Here is a 23,560-nt window from a genome sequence, read left to right as displayed (position 1 = left end):
CTCTAGAACCTTCTCGTGTGCTCACAGGCAGTGGAATTAAACTGCACAGGGCCCTGAACCCCAAGGGACAACGGGGGCTCCCTGAAACCTGTCACTTTCTTGGAGAAGGAGCGAGGCCCAGGTTTACCGTCCTCACCCCAGCTGGAGGCAAGGACGCGGGGAGGCAGGCCCTGGACAGGTCACTGCCTGGACAGATGGGGATGGACACCCTGCCTTTAATGACACGGAGGAAACAGAAAAAATAACGTGAAATGTGACTGAACTTCTTTTCAGGAGTTCTCTTGTTACTACAATCACGTTCTTGTCAGTGTTAAATGTTCAGGACAAAATAAACAGTGGACGGCGGCGTTTTGAGGCTGGCGGAGAGGCCTGGACCACGAGCAACGGGCCGCTTTCAGGAAAGAGTTCAAGGCGTAACAGTGAAGCACGCGTCCCACAGCAGAAGCAGCAGGCACACAGGTTTCCGCTCCCACCGCGGGACCACCCAGCCAGGCCGCCGGGGCGCAGAGAAGCAGACACGCAGCAGCAGCCGCGCCCACTCCGCAGCAGCCATGCACCAGCTCAGGCCCAGCCACGCTTGCCGGGTGGCCACACAGGCCGGGCGCAGGCAGGACACCCTGGGACGGTGCTGGGCAGGACCTGGGCCCCCTCTTCCCGGGGGCTCACTGCCCACCACCGCCTGGGAGACAGGCCTCCCACAAGCTGGGGTGCAGGGCAGCTTGTGAGAAGGGTCGTCAGCCTGTCCTGAGAACCCAGACAGGGACTGCTAACCGGAGGAGCTCTGGGGGGAGCATCGGACAAGAGCTGGCCCCGGGAGGAAGGGGACAGGGACCAGGGGACTGTGGATCCAGGGGAGGAGACCCTCCCATGAAGGAAAATCGGGAGAGCCCCGGGGTGTTCGCCTGCTTCTGCCGGCCCACCCTGCCCCTGGCTGGGCGCTCAGGCAGACTGCCAGCTCCCCCTGCACTGGTGTCTTCGTGGGCCTCACGTCAACGCAGGGGCTGGAGTCACAGCTCGAGGTGCAGCCGGAAAAGGGAAGGACAGTGGCCGCACCTGTGAGGCAGGGCTCTGCGTGGGGAAGAGACCCTCTGCAGTCGTGCCTGAGCCACTGCCGACGGGGCCCCGGGAGGCCTGTGACTGCGAGGTCGTGGGGGCGGAAGGCAAGGGCCCTGCCGCAGCCTTGGGGGCGTGGCCGAGCCGAGTCCGACAGGGAGACTCACCTGCTTGCCCTGCACTAACACGTTAGTAATGGACGGGGCCAGACTGTCCACCACTTTACTTAAAAGGCTTGCTGCGTGGCGCACAACCGACCTGCGGGCAAGAAGAGAGCGGGCCAGAGGTTCACACCCCAACAGGAGGGAGGGGCCTGAGGGGCACCTGAGGACGTGCACACCGAGGTCCTCGCTTCACACTGCCCTGCGGGGACACTGGGCCCCAGACCACAGGACCGCCCCCAGGGGCGGAGAGGGTCCCTCACCCTGCCTCTGCCACAGCCCATGGCCATCAGCTGTGCCGTCGGCAAGGTGACAGGAAGGAAGTGGGCTGACCTGTCCCGTTGAGGAGGAACTCAGAGTGCTCTGATCTGCGTTACAAAATTCCCCCTGAAACCTGGGGTGGTGTCGCCCTCTGTTCCTATAACCCCTCCGGACCCTGCTGCTTTTGTGCCCCTAAAGCCAAATCCCGGGGTGCAGGACTCAGTCTTGAACTCTAAGAAGTGATACAATGAAGTACCGGCAGTGTTTGTTCTGGGTAAAGGCAGGGCGCTGGCAGAAGGAGTTCACGCTGCTATTTTTAGTTTTTTGGAAAAGTCTTGGACTGTAAGGGGAACTGATTTTTTTTTTTTAAGCACAGCACATGCAACACATAAGACCTCTCTTCCCCTCAAAAATGAAAATTCATGTGGAACATTTAGATGGAAAAATAAAGTTGAAATGTGGGTTTAACACTGTTTTCTCGTGTTTGAGGATATTTCCGAGAGCTGACCTATAAAAAGCATTTCTATTCTTCAATCTCAATACAGACGGAGCAGTGAAAATCAGAGGACTGAACTGAGTTAGTGAAACAGACACTTCCCACTTTCAGGAAAGCTTTCAACCACACACCGTGAGGAAGCTCCGCCTCACCCCGGGATGCACACCAGCCCCGCACGGCAAGCAGCTCCAGCGTCCGTGCGCTGTGCGCCCATTACCTGCTTCCCGTGGACCAGTAAGGTAGTGATGTGCGGGGCTATGGAGGAAGAGAATTTCTGGGTAAACGCAGCCCCGTAGCGAACCGCCAGCCTGGGGCGTCAGTGTGCAGCCATAGAAGGGAAAACACAACAAATAAAACTTCCAGGAGTTTGTTCCTTCAAACATAATCGCGGCACCGTCAGTGCTGGCTGGTTAGTGGTTTATCCTGAACGCAGGTGCAACGCGCAGAGCGAAACCAGGTTTGCTTAGCCAAAGAGGACACTATGGACCGCACTTGACCCTCACTGGCCGTAAAGCAGCACCTGCCAGCTCGCACGCCTGGCCGTGCCGAGCGGCCGCACAGTGAATGCGTGCGATGTAACCAGGGGGCTGCTGCATTGTCACCTCTGGGGTGGGACGGCACAGCTGTACTCACTGAGTCCGAATACTGCTAACAGACTGCGTCGCTGATGCTCTTGTCTCAGAGATTAGGAACACGAGGCTCACTTGGGCTAAGGGAGTTTCTTACATTCCTTGAGACTTTTTCAAAACTAAAAAATAATGGGGCATCTAAAAATATATACACTCGGACTTTCAAAATGCTGGATTCTGCTAGTAAGACTGTTAGAATCGCTGCAAAAGGCAGAGAGCCATGCAGTCGGCACGCCGCCCCACTGTGGGCCCCGACGACTCTGTTTCAACTTACCGACTCTGTTTCCACCCCTGGGACGAGGCTACCTCTGCAGAACATATTGGGATTTTTTCCACGGAGCGACCACAGTCCCTGGCGCTCGCTCACCCTGAGCAGTGCGAGAACCGCTCACGACTAACGCGGCCCTGGTCTCTGTGCATGGCCCCCCCTGCCCACAGGTGCGCTCCCCACACATAGCAGACCCAGAAGCCCCTTCCTGGGTCAGGGGGCAGGGAGAGGGGTAGGGTAGGGGGATGGGGGGGCCACCTGCATGTCACCCCAGTGAGTCATTAGCAGGGGCTCTTCCTATGGAGGCCTTTACTCCCAGACGGTTTGTAAAAAATATCTTGGGAGTCGAACGGCAGAAACCAGGCTGACAGCCAGTGTTGGGACCGGCCCACTATCTTTAGGCTACTGCAAACGACAACACAAAAGGACACACAGTGACAGGGACACTCATACAAACCAAAGCTTTTGGCTGCCAGCTTTTCTGTAGACTCTCTCGATGTGATCGGAGACGGCGCCTAGACGTCGGGTGAGAGAGACCTTGCTGAGGAGGGCTTTCCGCGTGGCGCTCACTCTCCTTAACAAAGCCACTGCTGCTGCATCGCATTTCGTCCCACCGGAGGCGGTGCCCCCACCCACGCGTGCTCTGAGCCGTGTGACGGGACGTGAACGTGCGGCCCAAACATGTAGTGTGCGCACCTGCCTCCCTACTATCTCGTCTGGGTATGTGATTCCAGTGAGTATTTCTAGAAATTTACTGTTTTCTCAATTAACAGGAAATCTAAGTTTTTAACAAGTAACAATAAGGCATTTTAATTGACTGCAGGAAACAGAAATGGAAAGGAGCCAGTCGACCAGATGCTGCAGAGGCCGAGCAGCCCCGATTCTCCCTTTATCCGCCCGCATGGCGCGCGGAGCCGGTGTGCGCCCGGCGCCCAGCACGGCCTCTCAGTGCTGCGCTCAGCCCGTCCTCAGGGGCCTGGCCTCACGCCGGTGCGCCAGCAAGTGACCGTGTCACAGGACAGGACACCGGAGAGGAGACAGGGCACAGAACGAGGTTTTCATTTTACCCCGAACTTCCTTTTACAGCTTTGTAACAGTTTGGATAAAACCACACTCGGGCTCTACCACGTGTCGCAAGGCTTTACGGGCGTAGAACATTTACGCTGTTTCCGGTGCCTAAGCGAGAGGTGAGCATTACTCCCAAGTTTACACAAATGGTCTAAAAAATTATCTCCCCGCATTCTCATGACAAGCTGCTTTATACGAATATTGTTTTATTCTAAAGCACCTGCTGAAACAAACGTAATAAAATCTAGGTTTCCAACGAAGTGTTTGCTTTTTCTGAAATCCTATTGTTTTAAAGTGTATTGAATGTCCTCAATATAACTACAGTTCTGCTTATATTTAGTTTCAAGACTAATTAAAATGAGTGCTTCTGTGTGAAATCTGCTTGAAGTGCTTCTGCCTTTAGTGAGTTAAGAAAACTAAGATCATTCGGTTTGCATCCCTAATCCTGAAGGCCATCTGTCAGCTTCGATAATGCAAAACCTACGTAGACCTTATCTGAATGAATCGTCACGCTTTGCTCACTACCAGAGCCGCCTTGGCAGTCACGCTGACGTTTCAGTGACTGGCTCCATTTCCAGTTCTAACCAAACCAACGTGGCCCCCTGGACAGGGGACTTTCAGATGAGACAAAACACTCCGAGCAGTTAGGCAATGACACCCCAAGTGCACCCCAGCTTGTTCTGTATTAAAAACGCCAGGGGCAGACCCCGGTGAAGAATTCAGTGATTCCTTCAAGTCCCAGCTCAGCACACACACGTGGATTTCGGGGCAACTGGGCTCATCATGGATGCAGAGTGGACGCAGGTATGATAAGAGTGACCCGTGTCTGCCAACCACGTGCCACAGCTCTGCCACGCGCCAGACCCCCTCCCCGGGCTGCTGCAGACCACGAGGTCGCCAATCTCTAGAGGTGCAACAACTCCATGTTGTCCGTGAACGCACACAGGACAGGCAATGGGGACAGAGCCGGTCCACAAACAGCTGCGAAGCCACAAGAGGCTGAGTGTCCCAGGCAGAGTCCGGGCTCCCACCCCGCTCCCCACGCCCAGACAACCAGAGGGAGGCCTGGACATCACACAATCTATTCCACTTGGCTGTTCTCACAAGGATCTGAAGGAGAAGACAGTAACTGGTAATGCCTAGCGCGTGTTCGTTACGGGTGCTCGGTGCATATTGGACCACAGAGCAGTCCTGTTGTTCTGGAAAGTTCTCAGACAGGGGCGCTTACCGTCCTTCGTGATGAAGTCAGGGCCCTCCCTTCGGAGCAGCACGCCCAGCAGGATGATCTGGCTGGCCACACAGCCGCAGTCCTGAAAGCACAAACCACAGGCGACCGCAGGGCCGCAGGTGCAGAGGTCACCACAGGGGGCAGTGCAGCGGGAAACCCCGCGATGCAGAGCGGAAACGCTGGCTGTGGGACTGGGAAAAGAGGAAGGCCACTGGTGGACTCCCAGGCAGGGGCTGACAGTGCGCGACTGTTTGTCTAGACACCCAGGGGACAGATGGCAGACAAGCCGGCTCCCTGGGGCACCAGGAGTCAGTCATCAGATCGTTTAGGAAGCGAGGTAAGTGGGTGGAAAACGAGCTGTTCTCTGAGTGTGGAGATGCGTCCTGCCAGCACCGAGAGGCTGCAGAGGCTCAGCCCAGCCGCCGGCCAGTCGGTGGGGGGCCTGCCGCCCGCAGGCTGCTGTGAGGAGCTGGGTGCGGGCAGGAAGGGGCACGCCTCTCGCTTCAGCTCCAGCACAGCACCGCCGGCTGGTCGTCCAGTGACAAGGACGGGTGCTGGCTGGCAGGACGCACGTCTAGCCCCCACGCTCACACTTGCACAGGCCCACGAGCCCTGGCGGCATTTGCGGCTCCCCCATCCGAACTTCTTCTCCTTGGAGGTGCACCGCTCTCTAACGCCCTCTCTTTTAAAATGCAAACAGCCCCAGGGACGTTATCATGTTAGGTTGCTGACATCATATTCAAATGGATGTGGTCACAGGGTTGCTTTCCTCCGAGACCAAGAGGAAAGCCAGCATCAGCCCTGAGTGCTGTGGGGGGGGAGGGGGGGCAAGGGCGCAGCGGGAAACCCCGCGATGCAGGGCGGAGGAGCCTGGGGTCGGGCAGACAACACCACCGACCCGACTCCGCAGTGGCCCGCGCGACACCTCCACACCCAGCCAAGCCCAGTGCATCCCCCCTCCTGGAGCGCCCGTGGCCCGGGAGCCCCTCCTCGCACTCCTGCCCCTCGGCCACCCGCGAGGACTCACCAAAGCACGGCCTCCCCCCGGGCCCCGAGCCAGCACCCTCCTCACCTGCAGCTTCTGCAGGATGTCCTGGGTGGGTCTGTTCCTCCACTCGGCAGCGGTGACTTCCGGCGGCTGCTCCAGCTCTGCGGCGCTGGAGGCGCTGCTCTGCCGCTTGACCATTGAGTGTTTGGGCAGCTCCAGTTCCTCAAAACTCTTAAACTCCGGAAGCCTGGAGAGCAAACGAGCCAGTTCCAGGTTGCCTGCACCTCAGACGCCACCGGAAGAGACGCGTGCCGGCCCGCGGCCCACGGGGACTTACTCTTCCGTGTCGCTGATGCGCAGGAAGTCCAGCTGCTCCACCATGGCCCCGGAGATCAGTGTCTGAAACGGGATGGGGACGGCGAGGCTCTGAGACCCGCCGCCCGGACACTGCGCCCCGGGCGTGCGCTCTGCTGTGAACGCGGCGACCCTTCCAAAAAGGGGCCGACCCGCAGGGCACACGACGCTCACACTGTTTCTCAGTGGGCGCACTGCACTCACACAGCTTCGCCCACACGGAAAAACGCCCGAGCTGGAGCGCGGGCCCCGCCCGCGTGTGCAGGGCCGTGGTGGACAAGGACGTCAGAGGGGGTGGGTCTTCCTCTGTGTCCTGACACGTGTGCTTACGCTTAAGCTGAGATAAAGTCCATTGCCTATGAAAGCGTTACGAGTATTCTCAAATGAAAAGAGAACATAAAATACTACCACGGTTTTGGGAAGAGCCAGTGTGAAGTCACTAGGTCCAGGCGGAGGGCAGTGAGCACTCGGACCATGGGGGCGGGGACGCTGGTGCTCCCTCTGTGTGAGAGGAGTTGTGGGCGGCTCACGACGCGGAACGCAACCTAACGGCCCCGTGACCAGGCCGAGCAGGGACAGGGCAACGGTTCCATGGCCACGAGGAAGGGAGGAGACTGTGAAAATCCAGGTGGGCGGGAGACAGGGCCACGGGACCGTGCTGCCGGGGGTGGAGGTGAAGGGAGTGGACGGATCCCGGCTACACTTGGAGAGCAGGGGAACCGAGGTGCTAATGGACTGTGACGTGGGCAGAGAGGAGTCAGGAATTATTTAATTCTCAAAGCTGATAACCAATATTGAAAACATATGAAAATTAATTTTAATATTTTGATACTAAGCCCGTAAAGTAAATGTTTAATTGGAGTTAATGGGCACATACTACATTCCATTAACAGTTGGTAGAGCACTTAATTAAAAGATTCAGTTGGTTGCAGAGGCTCCTGAATTAGTTTTACAAACACCAATATAATCAATTTCATAGGCATTAAGACCTTAGTGACGGCAACCAAACAACTATGGCCACAGGTGTATCAGCTGCAATGTGACACCCAAACACACCTCCTGCTCCGAGATCCTCAGCTGTGTCCTGCTGGGTCCTCTGCCATGAACATTCCCCCAAGATGGGGCCCCGCCCATCGCTCTGCACACCCGCTGGGCCTGCTGTCCCTCAGGCCCCCCCCCCCCCGCAGGAGTGAGCCCCACTAGGGCGGGACCTGGTGCGTCTTCCCCCCACTACACCTCCCGTGCCGGGTGAGGGGCTCCGTAGACATGGGCTGAACCAAGGAGCCAGCACTTGCCTGCTCCCTACAGGAAGCTGAAGCGAGAGGAAGCACTCTGCGAGGGCGGACGTGAGTCTGCCTGGTTAGGCCCACAGAGCTCGAACCCACCGAGAGGCAGACACAGGGAACTTGCTACACCTCAAACGAGAGCTACAGCAAAGGCTCGGGCGAAACGCCACAGAAGCACAGTGGGAGGAGAGATGAACCCACTCTGGGAAACCCCACCAGTGAGGGGACGTTGTCCCGAAGTTATGACACTGAAGTAGGACTGCGGCAGAAGGCAGGGCACAGGACGGCAGGGGCGGGAGACTGCCCCGACACACGCTCAGCGCTGTGGGAAGCAGCCAGGGCGCCTGGGGGTGGGGGGCAGGGTCCTGGGGGGTGGAGCTGGAAGGGGAGGCGGAGCCCCAGCCACTGGCTCAGGAATCTGGAAGAGCCTGGACTAAGAGCCAAGAGAGGCACACAGGGGCCACTGTCATTTACTACGTCACAGGGAAGACAACGGCTGGGTGGCAGGGAGGTGGCCGAAGGGCTGGTGTTGAACGGGCGTAGAGTTCAGTTCTGGGAGACACATTTGCACCCGCACTGGCAGGATGAGACAGCAGGCCGCCCCAGCACTGCGGGCCCGGCTCCCCCAAGGCCAGAGCGAGGCTGGGGGTGCGCCTTCCAAGCCTAAAACTCTGGTCGGGGATGCCAGTGATCGTTTGAGCACCAGGTCGGAAGGACCAGGCGAATGAACAGCACGGTGGCGACGGGGACAGGGAGGCGGGCGTGGAGCACAAGGCGGACAGCAAGCCCACACACCCGGTGCACAGCGAGGAGCGCGGCTGCGCCTGCACGGGGTCCTGACGACGGAACAGCGCAGGCGGATCAGAGGCCTACCTGCAGGCGGTCCACGCGGACCTTGACCCCTCCGACCACTCCTTTCTTAAAGGCCGCCAGCATGTCCAGTATGGGGTTGAACCGGCTGCCCCTGAACATAGACACAGACAGACGACCAGGTGAGTCAACAGCAGGAGGGGGAACGAACCGCCTCCCACTACAGCCTTTCCCCGTGTGCACTGTGCCAGCCCGAGAGGGACGAGAGACGCACGGGGACCTGCCTCCAACAGCGCCGCGGGCCCCTCTCCCCGCTCCCGACCCACCTGATGTTGTCTTCCCGGATGAGCACGAGGAAGAGGGGGCGGCCGTGCACCTTCCAGTACTGCTTGATGAACTGCAGCGCGTTCTGTCAAAGCAAAGCGGGGGGGTGAAGGCCCCGCGCCCGGGGTCGGCCAGGACGCCTGACCGCCAGCGGCGAGGAGCCAGTGAAGCCCTGGCACGTGAAGGGGGCCTCGGCCCAGCCCTGGACAGCACGCCACTCGGGGGCCTGGGTGTTCCGGCACACGCAAGCGTGAGAGTGCGCATGTGCACTCGCTCAGCTGGACACCACGCTGACTGGGAACTTTGTTCTTTAAAATAGTCAGAGCCCCCAGGACTTCGGGTGGCATTTGTGTGCGTGTGGCCTAATGAATGCAGGTCAAGGACGGTCCCAGGGAGGAAAAGTCTACCCGGCTGTCAGCCCGAGACTGGTTTCCCCTCTGAGTCACTGTGAACTTGTGTGTGGAAGGCAGGACGGGCACGTGCGAGCTCTTCCTCCGACTCAGCCTGCATCCTCATCATCACCATGGTTACATCAGAGGCATGCGCAACGCTTCCCCGTGAGCAGGCTCTATTCTGAGCGCAGCACAGACATTCACCCTGACAAGAGCTGTCTCAGTGCTCAGTTACACGTCATAATGCTGAGGACATGGGGGCACCGAGAAGCTAAGGCCTGGCCCATGATCACATGGCTGGTAAACAGCAGGGCTGAGATTTCACAGGCGCGGCCCGGCTCCAGGCACTGCACTCCGGTCCTTGGAGCTTCTCTACAGGGGAGAGGAAAGGCCAGGGGAGGTTTCGATAGCTGGGTGTTCTGGACATTCTTCTTCAGGACAACGGTTCTGCTAACTGCGCTGCTGTCCACAAAGGGACTGTCCCTTCATGTCATGGGAAGGTGGTTCCAAACCAGTTCCTGCCTGCTTGTCCAGACCGATGTCACGGGAACGACAGGCACAGCCACCCAGCTTTGAGCAAGGCAGGCGCCACCCATCTTCCGAGACTGCGGGTGGCTGCACCCTGCCCCAAGGCCTAGTGGCTGTCGCTTCACCTGCATGTTGGGCACGGCAGCACCTGGTGTCTGAGACCCGGGAGCACCCGACGTGAGAACATACAACAGAACCAGTCCAAGTAAAGTCACCCCACTCAGTACGGTGTTCGCAGCTACCTTGATGTCGTCTATGAGCAGCAAGACGTCTTGGGACATGTAGAAATCGCTCAGGTCGAAGATGATGGGGTAACAAACCACCGTCTTCCCGAGAATGCGGTAGATCTGCAGGGAGACGTCCACAATAAACGCAGACCGACCAAAGGCGGGGCCACAGAAGCCCCAGTAAGAGTTAAAACTGAGGTCCAACATGACGATTCAGGGAGGCAGCCCAGCACTAGCACCTCCGTCTGCGGGCCCTCGACCTGCCCCCGCCCCACAGGGAGAGCCGCGGGCACCTTGGACGTGCCCAGGCAGCCGATGGGCCTGTCCGGCCTCCCCGAGAGCCCCAGCTTCTCGTTGACGCCCAGGTGGAAATACGCCTGTAAGATACAAGTGCGCGAATCAGAGTCAGGCCGGAAGCCGTGCTTCTCCCCTTCTGCCCCCGCCCCCCCACTACTGCCCTGATGACGCATCATCCTTGCACCCGGAAAGAGGCGGGTGACCTTATTCTGCAGACTCCCGGGCACAGGAGCTCACCAATGACGCCAACTGAGATTCTGGGCCCGGGGAGGCCTGAGAGCAAGACTGTCACACATGTGTCATGCATGTGACATGCATACTGACCTGGCCGTGTCTGATTTGTGAAAGAACACGAAGTGACAAGTGCTTTCTGTGTGATAGAAAGTCTGGCTATTTAGAGTTTTTAAAAAACGGGGCCCACATCTCGTATTAGAAAACCGCCTTGAAGTTCTTCCTGTCGAAGCTGAAATGCCTTTTTGAGTTTTCTGACTACATGAGTTTTATGAAAACTTTACTCTCACAAGCCCGTGGGCAACTTCGGTGCCTGCTGAAAGGACGGTGATTCACGGTGACCCTGCCAGCGCCCAGAGGCCTAAGACAGGGATGGCCGCATGCCCACGCCACACACATGGCCCGTGTGGGGCTGTGTAACACGAAGGGGCTCACGCGCCACAGGATCCGGTGGGTGTCCCATCTTTCTAGATTCATCATTGTGGCATTTCAGCTTCAAGAGGGGGAACGGCCTAGGCCTTCATCTCCACTCCAGCATGGGAGCGACTGAGGAAACACAGAAACCAGGGATGTGTCTGCTGAAACTTTAGGGAAAGGGAAGCTGTCCCGGTGAAGCAGAAAAACTCTGGACTGGAAACGAATTCGGGGTCAGTCAGTGCCCAAACTGGGCACCGAAACCGACCCAGGAGCCTCCTTGCCCCTGCACACACACCCCCAGGACCGTGGCCCCGTTCCTGTCGCTCCCCACTAATGCCGCAGGTGTCGAGGGACGGCACCCTATCGCTCCGAGGGCATCTCCTGGACAGGCTGGTCCGAGGGCAGCCACACTGAGGCGGTGACTGTGGACATTCACATCAACCCAACTGACCGGGTCCTGAGCGCTCGGGAGACACTGTGAACGCTCCCACCGGGGCGGAGTAGTTTCTGCACTGAGCAATTGCCAGATAAAACAACAGCTCACGAATACTCAGTAGAATCCAGCAAGGTCCTGCCCCTGAGGAGCGGGGACATCCCTGTACACGGCACCTCTGTGCCCGCCCGCACGCAGAGCGGGCAGGCAGAAGGCCTCAGAGGAAGGCCCCTTGGACCCCGTGCGGACGGGTGTGCGACTGCACCAGAGGCAGACTCGGGCGTCGTTCTATCACTGTTTCGAGACCCGACCCGCTGAAGGGCTAGGGATTCCTTCAGACTGTAAACAGTGAGGCAACGGGGAAAAGTACTTGTTACCAACGAGGACTCAGAAGAGAAGGCTCCTTTACCAGTGACAGACGGGAACACTGACAGAACAGGTGTAAAGGTGGTTTCACACGCACTGCAACGAAGGCAGTGTGACCGGGCGCTCGCCCGGCTGGTGACAGACTCGGCGGGAACCCGCAGCCCCGGGAAGGCAGCGCACACATGGCCCGGCGGCCGTTTTGTTTCGCAACAGTGGCTGGTGCACTGGGTCTCCACTAGCTGGGGGGACTTGCGGAGGAACGGCCCCGCCTCGGAATCGGAGGCTCCCTGCACGTCCCGATTGGACCCGAAGTCCAATCACGGGGCTCCGGCCCGCCGCCCCCCCAAGGCGGGCAGGAAGGACATGAGCACCGACCTTCACCAGCTCCTGCTGCGCCCATATCTGAATGGGCTCCACCTGCTGCGGCGTCTGCGTCTGGATGCCATATGTGTTGAGGAAGACCTGCAGGCTGCGGAGCACAGGCGGAGACAGAGAGGGGGACGCTTTGCGACGAGCGTCACCCAGTCTGGGAACAGTCAAGGGGAGGGGGAACCGCGCTGGCTGGGAGCCCGTGTTTACGATGATCTGCGCTGCAGCCAGAGGCCCTCGGGACTCCCTGCCAACATCATGTGGGGGCTCTGGGGACTGGCGACAGGACGGGCACGGATTCCACCCAGGCTCCTGTCCCGGTGCTGCGCCCTGGCAGCACTGGCAGGGGCACGGTCTTTGACACCGACATCGACTGAAGCAAAATCACTGTTAAACGTGGACAGAGTGCTGCTCTGGGCTTAAAGTGACACGCACGACATCCTCACGCCCTGTCAAGGGGCCCACGAGCTGAGCCGCTGCCACCGCACTCAATACCGAAAGCACAGAGCGGCCAGCCTGCCTCGGACCCCCGCAAACACCCCGCCCACCTGGACTTCGTACCGTTGGCTCTCTGCTATGAGTGCGACGTGAACGACCAGGTCATTGTCCAGCGGGCCCTGCAACGCAGAAGGGGCGGGGAGGAGACGTTTTCAGAACACCTGGTCCTCGTCGGCCGTCTCTGAGCGGCTCATTCAGAGGACGGCTGCCTCCGCTTCCTGCCCTGCCCTGCCCGCTGCTGGTCATGCGAGGGTGCGAACGGAGTAATGGACACGGGGGCGGGGGGTGGGGCACACATCCCACCACGGCCAGTGCGGCCGGCCTGTCAGCACCCTTCTGAACGATGCACAGGAGTAGTCTGGGGCCGGGCGTCCATCTCCATCACATAACTCGGAAGGGAAGAGAAAGGAGCTAAAAATAAAAACCCAATTTTTCCATTCCCTGTAAAAAAGTGATCGTGACTTCAAATTATTCATTTGACATCTTAACTACATCTAAGGCTGTTCCCTCTCTTGTTAGCCAATTGTCCTTTGTCACCTATGCATCAGAGGACCTTTGTCCTAGCAGGCAGCTCCCACGGGCGAGGGGGCCGCCCGGGGGCTGGGCCGTCGGCCCCGTGCTGGCTGAGTGCAGGCCGCTGAGCTTGGCAGCTCGGGCCACTGGTAGAGGCAGGCGTGTGCTGCCCTGTCTAGTGAAAGGGCTCACTGCGGCGGGCACTGTACACTGCGTGTGTGCGGTGGCAGAAAACATTACGAAGCTCCAATAAATGACTGCATTAGGAAGCTCTGAAGGTACCGACCGAGTATGATCTCTCCACAGTGAGGAACCCAACACGCCCAACAGCAGGCTGTGAACCGTTTGGGTTCCAGCAGACAACGCTCTGTGGTTTTCGGGGGCAATTAGAATGTATGTGTGACGGGAGCAGGAGACACCGGAGAATGTGTGTCAGCGGTAAAAAGCGTGGGAATGCCACTTCCGGCAGACTTCCCCGGGACTTAAACACAGGACACAAATGTGAGGGAGCCGCCCAACGAACCAAACGTGCATTAAAACGGCTGTAGACTCTGATCTGGTAAAAGGCCTTAACAGTTCACATTGCTCCAAAAGGAGAGAAAAGCGAGGCCTTCGGAGGTCCGTGGGGGTTCTGCCAGCACACGGAAGCACTGAGCCCCGTGCTCCCGGGGGAAATCGAGGGTGTGCTCCACCAGACGGGGTGGCTCCCAGTGGGCCTGTGGGCCGGCAGGGACTCTTACTTAAAACGCAAGCAAATGCATGGACTCGAGTGCAGACGACATTCGAATCACAATAAATTAGGCAGCTGGCAGCGCCTAACTAGCAACCCATACTCTCCCTCTGACGCTGCGTCCGTCTGTGCGACAGACTGCTCGGGCCAAAACGCCGGGACGCGGGCGGAGCCACAGCGAGTGTCTGGTTAGGGGACTGTTGGACGAAGTCAACTTTCACTGTAAAAACCCCGAATCCCAGAAACTTCCAACGCACAGACCATCCACCCTGCCCAGTGGGCCTCACCCGTGTGTCACGCACGGAAACCTCAGCAGGGGCAGCCCCACCCCAGCAGCTCCCACCGGGAGGCGGGGGCGTCTTTCCTCGGTACCCGCCACGTGCTTCAGCGCACTAACACAGCTGCCCAAACCCACAGGATCCCCCGGAAAATGTCCTCGTGTTAATGCCACCTTGCATCTCAGAATGGCGCTTCCCCTTACAGCAGTCTCTGCTTTCCCGTTCACGAAGCGTGCACACACACACACACACACACGTGTATCCATAGACACACGTGCCACTCGAACCCGTGTGGCCCTCCGTTGCACACGCACTCGTGTGCTGACTCATTTGGTCGCCAGGTGAGGCCCGCTCACCTGCAAGGCTCCTGCTGGGCCTTGGTGTCACGGGATGACCGTGACCCCGTGTCCCTCCCTGAGGGGCCCCCCGGAGTCTCCTGGGGCAGACGGACAACAGTAAGCTCTCTCACGTGTGTTCGTCACCATGTCAAAGTGTCTCACTGATGCCTTTCCCTCGTTTTTCAATGGCTGTAAGGCCGTTTTACAGCCTATGTCGTCCTCATCTCAGGAACGGGTGCGCCTCTCGGTGGACACCGAGTGGTCTCCAGCACCCCACTCGGCAGACAGTGTGACGCTGGTCCCCGTCTCGAAGGACTGCCGAGGGTGCAGGGCGAGAACAGCTCGCCGGGCACAGCAGCTCGAGACCCAGCACTATTAAACGTGTTTGAGCTCATTTTCTTCAACTTCCAATTTAGCTTTTCTCCGTTCTGGGTGCCTCTGATCAAGGCAGTCAGTTTTCGCCAGCTCTGAGAGGAAACTCGCCTCCCGTACGGGCTGAGCGCAGAGTCTCCGGGACGAACCTCTGTGAGGCTGTGGTGTGTGGAGGCCGGGCCTTCCGAAGCAGTCTGGATGCCTGGCTGTCTTATGCTGTTTTATTATAACCATCGTGAGAACTGTTCAGCACTCAATTCAACCCCATGCTTGCAGATAAATTAGGCTCTATGGTCCCATACAAATTCTTTCTTTGCCAAGCTAATGAAGTTTTTTTTAATCCTTTAAGTAGAAATTGTCTTGAATTGGTTAAACTATTTGAGGGCACTGGAATGAAGTGAGGCAAATAAAACTGAGCCTTGTGCAGAATTCCTTTAAATCATCTGAGACCGATAAGCCTTTGCAGACTGTGCAGAGCAGTGAGACAGGACAGAAGGGGACACAGGGACCAGTCCCGGCTGCAGGCTCGCTCCACGATGCACCGACCAAACCGGGAGCGGCCTGGGTGCAGCCGCCTCACTGGGGGAGCAGCTGGTCTTCCACCACCGGGTGCTTTGACCCCTACTGTCTGGTTTCTGATCACACCACCCACCACGACCGCTCCGAGGTTACTGGGGACCTGGCCCATGGCAGCCACAGCCGGGAGCCACACCCACAAAGCCAACCCAGCAACCGGGCGTCACGGGTTGGTGGACTGGCTGCAGAAACGCCTGGCGACCTTGCCCAGACTGCCCCGAGGGCAGGCCGCTCCGACACCCTGTGCCCACGTTTCTGCCTCTGCTGGGCTCGTCCTCCGACAGCGAGGTAGGCAGCTTCCTGAACCACCGTCTCAAAGTTGGACTCCATTCACACCCGCTGACGCAGCGCTAGCTCCCCCTCCTTGAGCACCCCTTCCCCGAGTCGGCAGGACCCCACCCTGGCGAGGACACTGCCCTGTGCGGACACAGGTGCTGACTGAGGCAGAGGCCTCGTGCCTACCTGAGAGAGCAGCCAACGGGCCAGTGGGGACTGTTCATATACTAACACGGGGATTTCATGTTCTTGAGGAAACCTGAACGTTTATTTAAAAATGTCCCAAACAGCTTCTGCTCTATGAAGCACTCGGAGTCATCACGCTTCGTTGAGGCCGCCGGGAGAATCAGTGAGACGGTGTGAGCGGACCTCACGGGTCTGCTGGGCCCTCCCTTTCTCTCGTTGGGACAAGCATTATCTGTGTGTGCGTTCTGTATATAAATGTTTTCTTAAATAAAAGGAGCATTTAAGTTTCTGGAGCACCTCTGCGGGTGCTGACGCCTGCTAGTCCTGCTCAGCAGCTGTCCCCGGCTGGCGTCCCGCCCCCCCCCCCCACTCCGGGCCACTCCCTCTCTCCTCGGGCGGTTTCCCGGCCCACAGTGTGTCCTTGTCGTTGTCGGGGGGGGCCTTCCTGGCTTCCTGGCTGCGGTCGTTGACGAGTTGAGGGTTTTTTCAAGTTGACACCAATCTTGCTGGTCCTGCAAACACTCCTGCTGACACATGCAGCCTGAATCCACAGGCCTGAGTGTGTACACGTACACGATTCTTTCCCCCAACACATCACCCGCCCGTCCTGCCATGGAGATGCCACCGTGGAGGGACAGCGAGCACAGGGTCGTTCACGGGACCCACTCCCTGCAAGGGCAGTCCGTCTCGGCTGCCCCCGCCCCACACACGGCACCACCCACGCACACCGGACGCCTCAACCGGGACCGCTGGGAGGAGGACCACGTCCACCCAGCTGACACCCTGTCGGGCACACTCCTCATCAACGGGGAGCCTTTGCCGCAGCACTTTTCAGAAAGTGAAGTATGGCTGACATACAAGCAGGCCTGTAAATCTTGACTAACCAGAAGACAGAAGGCTTGCCCTCCTCAGGAGCAGTCAACACCCCATTCAGAATAAAAGTTCTTCTTCAGTTAAGCTCTCGGTGCCTGTGGGAGAGTCACTCCTCACAGAAAACACGCCTTTACCTGGTTGGAGAACCGCATGCTCACGTTCCGCTGGTCCTGCTGCGGGACGTAGCGCCGGATGGGGTCGAGGTCCTTCGGGCTGATTAACTCATCGGCTGAAAGAGAGGGAAAGGGCGTTACCCAGCATGCATCTGGACAGCACGGAAACCAGCAAAGCTGGCCGACACTTCTAGAACACTCCACCAACGGGAGCGGAGTCCGCCCCCTTCTTGGCACACATGGCACAGCTTCCACACACCAGGCCCTAAAACACGCCTCAGTGAGTTTAAAAGGAGTAAAATCACACAAAGTACGCTCCCTGCCCACCACAGAATGAAACCAGTAACAAAAATGTGAAAATTATTTCACATATTCCTAAATAACAAATGGGTCAAAGAAGAAACCAAAAGGGAAATTAAAAAATAATTTCTGATGTACTTTCTGATGAGATGATTAGAAACGAAGACATGACACACCACAACCTACCAGATGCAGCTAAAGCAATATTCAGGGGTAAATTCATAGCTGTAAAATGCCTGTATTAAAACAAAAGGACCATCTCAAATCAGGAACCTGTCCTTCCACCTTAAGACAGTGGGTGAAAAAGCTAAGTGAATCAAAAGCAAGCAGGAGAAATAATATATTACACTGGAAAATAATGACACAGAGTATAAATAAACAATAGAAAATATAAACGAAACCAAAAGTGGAGTTTGGGAAGATCAGAAGTTGACAGACACTTAACTAAACTGACCAAGGGAGTAAGAAGGCAGATGTGAGTTACTGAACCGGGAATGGGGGTAGCAACACCGCTGACGACTGTTGGGATTGTAAGGGACACTCGTGTGCTGGTCACTTAGAAAGCCCAGCTGGACATGGACAACTCCTGGAAAGACACTCAGTGCAAAAAGTGACTCAAGAGGGCGTGTAAAAATTGGAGCAGATTTGTCACAAGTGATTAAAATCACCCATTAGAAAGAAAAATGACCTGGGACAGATGGTCTCATTGGTGAATTCTACCAAACAGCTGAAGGGTTAGAACCAACTTTCCCCCAAATAGTGGGGGAAGCACCTCGAAACTCATTCTTAGAGGCCAGTGTTACCCTAACACCAAAACCAAAGATGACAAGAAAATTAAAGAACAATATCCTTTTTGAATAGAGACACAAAAACCCTCAATCAAAATACTAGCAAAGTCTAGCAACATATGGGACAAAACCACCCATAGAGTTTTCAGAGACTGTCGGGAGCTGCTGAATTTACCGCTGTTATTTTAATAACAACAAAAGCGGTACTAACAACAGAACAACAAGAACAAGGAGCGGTGGCAGTGGCGGCAGCTGCAGAAGTCACCACGCAGCAACGCCTGCACAGCATTTTCCACGTTTCTGGCATTCCCCGGGCATTTCACGCGTGTTAATTCACTGACCCCACAACGCCTCGTCATTTAACGGACGGCGAAGTGAAGGCACCGAGCGGTTCTGCAACCGGCACACCGGGCCGGTGGACGACAGAGCAGCGGGACACCTGACACACCTGGCTTCAGCAGCGGGCGGGCCAGCTCTCCTGGGGTCGGGGTTCCCTCGTGCACACAGACCTGGCCCCTCAAGAACACGGACATTCCCCACGACAGGGAGGGTCAGGAGGCAACAACACACAATTCAGACCTGACCGGTTAGTTTTCCTGCCCAGGCAGGGAACACATCACAGGACATTCTTCTCTCACTCTGAAAAGAATATACTCTTGCAAAATTTAAACTGAGCCAATATAGGCTTAATTGTGGCAAATAATGACCTACAATTTTAATTTATCAATATCGGTTTAGCTCATAATGCCGGGTTGATTAGTACTGTGATATTTTAAGTAGCAGCAAATTATTTCCCTACCTCATCTGTCTGCTCACTGAGATGTGCAACAATTTCCACGCCGCCAAGAAGCGTTTTACATAATTAATGTTTCACTGTCATGTGCCACGGAAATGAAGTTCTCTCTTTATTATTTTGTTATTTATAAACGATGACATAAATTAAGAAATATCATATCCTTGGAAAGCACAAATGTTAACCTATTAACATTAACATGAACAAAATAGTTAACCAAGCCTTTTGAAAAACCTTCTCCGCACTCCGCCCCCCACCCTGGTCCTCCTGCGGCACGGCTCATCCAGCCCCAGGTGCGTGATGGGACCCTGCAGGCAGCACGCGCCTCACTCGTGGCTGCTCCCGAGCTGCACGTAGTAGGCACTCAAGCAACTTAATAACAGAATCACGAACCAGGAGGTGAACACACTCAGAAACAGTGAGTGCCGTAACCACTGCCTTCACTTCCATGATGGTAACCGTGACCTTCACAGGTCAGGCCAATAGTTTTGTTTTCTCCTTGCAGTGACCTTTACCGTTCAGGAAGCAAAGCAGAGGTCCCTGCCCGTGCCCCGTCTGCGGCACTGGTCTGCGGGTGAAAAGGGACAAGCCCAAGAGAGCCAGCACCCGATGGCCCACACAGTGGCTGCGGCACGGAGCGGGGACAAAGGAGGACAGCTTTCGTCACACGGGACCGCGCCTCACGGACCAGCATGCGTTCTGCGAACATGACAGTGGCCTTCACACCTTACAGGACACACTGGGCCATTCGAATCTGCTCTGCGATAAACAGAGTTTGTAAAATACGGCCTGCGTGTCGCTCAAACAGCAACTGTCGAGGCTAAAAGGAACGTCTTAAGAGTTTTTGTTTCTTTAATGATATAACTACAAAACATTTAGCAGAGCAAGTGAGTTTCTGTCACGCCACCAAAATCACAGAGGACACTCTGGCAGGGTCAGCAGGCATCCTGCAGGGTGGGAGCTCCGGTCTCGCTGACCGCAACGGAGGCGCGGGCGCTGAGAACCGAGCTGGGGGGGGTGGACGGCCAGCCCGGCACCGTGTGCCTGTCTCTGTGCATGTGCACCGTGACGTTTGGGGAGTTTAATGTACTTCTGTGTCTTTTCATCTAAAAGTCTCTTGTTAACACCCCTAGGAAATTAAAAAATACTATCGCAAAAAAGAAAACAAGAGTCATTTGTGAATTCAAGATTTTCATTCACCTGAGTATTTTGGGAGTTTGTGTGTACTAGAAAGTTGTAGTTAATTAAAATTGCTCAGTAATTCAGCTTTACTCAAAGAACACACGTTGTTTTAGCTCCTGATGCTTGTTAATGGTGCTTTCAAAGCGCCCTTCCAGAAAGAGCTCCCCAGTCGCCGACGGCCGTGCAGGGCTCCGGTCTGTGCTGAGCTGTGCTCCCCGGCAGCCCCTGCACGGAGGTCAACCCAGCAGGTCAACCCAGCGTCTGGTGTGCAGGGAAGACAGCTGCTGCCTATGTGTTGAAACGCCCGGAAGTCAGACTTCCTTGAAAGCTAAACAACTGTCATGCTATCTCCTCTTTTTAAAAAAACACTGAATGAGAAAATACGTTACTAAACTTAAGTAATGGTTTCGGTGACATTGCAAATTATCAATCTTATGTTATCTTATATACCTCTAGTTTTCTTAGCCACATCGCATTCAGTCCAGAGATACTTTTCAAGTGACTTTTACGTGATAAACACTTTTACGGTCATTTCTGCCTGGGACTGTAACGGCACAGCGCATCCATCCCTCGGAGATTTCTGAACCTCCACATTTAACAGTGAAGGCAGCAAAGGCTCATTTGATTCTAAGACAGGTCAAGTGTCTTAAAGTCACACCTGGTTTAAAAACGGACACGTCTTAAATTCAGTCTCCTATTTTATAGCAAACACCGATTTCCTCAAAGCCTAATTTTTCCAAAGAAGGAAAAATGCTGTAATAATCAACTATCTTCTGATAACCGAGTGGGTGCTTGAGGCCTTGGCCAGGAAATGTCGCACCGTATGGGGTCTTTTTGCTCTGACAGTGGAATCAAAGTCACACAGTTTCTGGTGTGTAATTATTCGCTGAGGCACATAGAGAGCAAGAGAGTCCAACCAGGGCTCCCTGGACACCAGCTCGTGCGAATCAGTGCAAGCCATACACTACTGCAGGATATTTCAAAACGTTTTTTCTGTTCTATTATTTTCATGTAACTCTACCCACAAAATATTGTCAAGTAACTATCCAACCAAGGCTCCTTTCATGAGCCAACGAGACTCTGCAAATGTGGTTGCATCTGGAAGCTCAGGAACCTGCACAGAAGCCGATGGTGCTCGGGGCAAGTGCCCGATCGTGACGAGCAACCTGGGGACTCAGCCTCGTGAGACCTTCTCCCCCTGAGCCGGGGGTGGGGACCCAGGGGCCGCTGCTGGGCCTGTGTGCTCGGGAGTGCGTGACGTCTCTTCCTCCCAGGCGGTAAGGACGCGGCCTCACGCTGCCAGCCACCTCTGCGTGCTCTCTGCTTCTAAAAGCTCGGCAGAGAAGAGAGAATAGACTCTCCTCTGAAGTCTTCTTCGTTTTGATCATGAAACAGAGATTAAAGCATGACCTGGGCTATTTCTGTTCACTCTGGTCTTCACACAACAAAATGCTATTTACATCGAACATCTCTCCACATTCAGCACACCGACTTTGGCGCAAGGAAGGGCCCATGCTTTCTTTACCGACTGCTACTGTTCTCAACCTCTCTTTTTAAAAAGCTCAATGTGCTGACGCCGAGTATGGTCGACCCTGCATTCCCAACTCAACCAACTCATTAGCCTTTTCGGCTTCACCCGGAGGCTTCGGGCTTCGCTCAAACAACCCTCTTTCCTGCCCATCAGCCTCAGGCCAGACACACCGTACGACGCGAGAGGGAGGCTTAGATTGCAAGTCTCCCGTCCCAGGGGCCAGCTCTCAGCCTCAGAATCACAGGTTTTCATCCCGCTCATTTGTAATTTCCAAGTATAGCGCTGGTACATAGAAATTCGTGAGTCCGGCATTAAGATTCTTGTCCTTACTCAGCTTAGCTACTTCTCTCCTCAAATTTTTATTTAGCTCTGAGTATCAGTAAGGTTTCTTTGTATTCCTGCTAGAGAGAGAAAAATAACATTCTAACCAGAGATAACCTTACCAACCTGGACTTGATTCTAAGAAAACTAACTTACGTATGTATCTTTTTTCTTTTGGAAAACATAAAAGCAAAATCTGCATAAATAACATGAATTCCTTATCAAAGGCTGTCCATTTGATGAAAGAAAATTTTCTGCAGGTTCTTAAGTTGGCATTAAAAGTTTATTTATATGGAGACCCAGCAAATGCAGTCAGGAAGAAGTTTGAAAATAACACTGACTTAATTCTCTCTTCCGCAGTAGCTTCTATTTGCTGTTATATATTATTTGTGTGAAGCTCGACTTGGAAACCCGGACTCGGAAATATTCTGCCCAAACGGAATGCAAACAAAGGAGCCCCAGAGGACGCGGACGACGACGCAGCACCTCCCGCAGCGGGCAGCTCTCCCGGGGCAGGCGGGGTTCACGTCCGCCGGGTTCATAATCTGCTGCCCACGAAGGGGTTCCGACTAACAGGGTCGCCTTCTTGATGCAAATGCTAACGGCACTTGGCATTTCAGCAAGGAATAGTGCAGCAGGGCGGAGAGCACCTTCTCTGTTCATTGCATTAGCCTGCATTTCGGTGTGGCCAGAGTAGACATTTTCGGCTGGAGTGTTCGGAGTGGCTGAGAAACAGTTCTTCAGAGAATTGTGAGTAATGGTCCTATTTGGCATCCAGCTGAGGAAAACTGCTGCGTGTTTATTGGAAAGAGGAGGACTTAGAGACAACCAAGTCCTTTTGGCAAGTGGTTTACTAAAGCTTTGACCAAATGCGACCATTATATTAAATTGGAATTTTATTACAGTGTGTGGAAGTACATCAAAGGGCCTACAGCCTTCTGCAGGAGACCTACCCGCTGAGCTGAAGGTGGCCCCGAGTGACCACAGCAGGCAGACCCCAAACCTGTCTATCATCCCAGAAACTGTCTGTTACCCGCAGTGAGACAGGCGTATTTCTAGACCTTTCTGCACCAAGAAACTCCCCCAGGACCTCTTAGCGGCTCGCAGTCCGCTCAAGTTCAAGAAAAAGGTCGGTCAGGGACCTGCTTCCATGGGCTTGATGACAAGGGGGAACGGACCCAGCTCTGTCCACTTACCCAGGAGCTTGGCGATGACATAAAGGGCTTGTCCCCAAAGAAACAGCTTTCCGTCACGGCCACAGTTGCTAGGAAACCGCTTTTGACTGCCGGGGTTTCTCTTCTCGTGCTCCACAAAGTCCGCCGGCACATAGTAGTACTTGGGCACGACAGGGTGACCTTCGGCGTTGAAAAAGAAACAGTTAAAACACCGCGAGGCAGTGTCCTCCCCGCGGCTTCCCTTCCGGGACGAGGTGCCATGAGCAGAGCGCAGAGGGGGCAGTGTGCCCCCGGAGCTAACGCAGGAGCTAACGGCCGAGGGGCCGCATGGAGCCGGCACTGCTTCTCGGCGCTGCCCCGCGGTCTGACATCCGACAGCGCGCGCTCTGCTGCGCCGGCCCCCACCGCACAGCCCCCTCTGGAGCGCTTTGTTCTTGCTCCTCGAGGTGAGCCGACAAAGACCACGATGACGCGCCGACATTCGGGGACGCAGAGGCAGCTGTGTGTGACAGTGCCACTCGTGGGGCCTTC

At 55.8% G+C, this 23,560-nt stretch overlaps 1 protein-coding gene across 3 annotated transcripts in view; it reads right to left on the bottom strand.

The window, feature by feature from the left end:
- PHKB (phosphorylase kinase regulatory subunit beta) overlaps nucleotides 1-23,560 on the bottom strand; it is an 80,036-nt gene that overhangs the window by 6,859 nt on the left and 49,617 nt on the right. For 2 of the 3 annotated variants that reach the window (XM_037144851.2, XM_053672224.1), the window contains 13 exons: nucleotides 23,051-23,209; nucleotides 16,961-17,055; nucleotides 12,748-12,803; nucleotides 12,193-12,286; nucleotides 10,367-10,450; nucleotides 10,089-10,193; nucleotides 8,929-9,011; nucleotides 8,666-8,756; nucleotides 6,490-6,551; nucleotides 6,237-6,399; nucleotides 5,165-5,246; nucleotides 3,326-3,383; nucleotides 1,221-1,311 (listed from right to left, as the gene is read on the bottom strand). In XM_037144851.2, coding sequence (XP_037000746.2) covers nucleotides 1,221-1,311; nucleotides 3,326-3,383; nucleotides 5,165-5,246; nucleotides 6,237-6,399; nucleotides 6,490-6,551; nucleotides 8,666-8,756; nucleotides 8,929-9,011; nucleotides 10,089-10,193; nucleotides 10,367-10,450; nucleotides 12,193-12,286; nucleotides 12,748-12,803; nucleotides 16,961-17,055; nucleotides 23,051-23,209 — 1,223 coding nt within the window. Of the gene's footprint in view, nucleotides 1-1,220; nucleotides 1,312-2,188; nucleotides 2,280-3,325; nucleotides 3,384-5,164; nucleotides 5,247-6,236; nucleotides 6,400-6,489; nucleotides 6,552-8,665; nucleotides 8,757-8,928; nucleotides 9,012-10,088; nucleotides 10,194-10,366; nucleotides 10,451-12,192; nucleotides 12,287-12,747; nucleotides 12,804-16,960; nucleotides 17,056-23,050; nucleotides 23,210-23,560 lie in introns of all 3 variants that reach the window. The other variant, XM_037144859.2, reaches the window with a different exon arrangement.

Source organism: Artibeus jamaicensis, unplaced genomic scaffold (assembly GCF_021234435.1).
Source record: "Artibeus jamaicensis isolate MK-2021 breed Jamaican fruit bat unplaced genomic scaffold, CSHL_Jam_final contig_755, whole genome shotgun sequence".
In the NCBI taxonomy this organism is placed as follows: Eukaryota; Metazoa; Chordata; class Mammalia; order Chiroptera; family Phyllostomidae; genus Artibeus; species Artibeus jamaicensis.
This window is presented reverse-complemented; position numbering and strand designations above follow the sequence as displayed.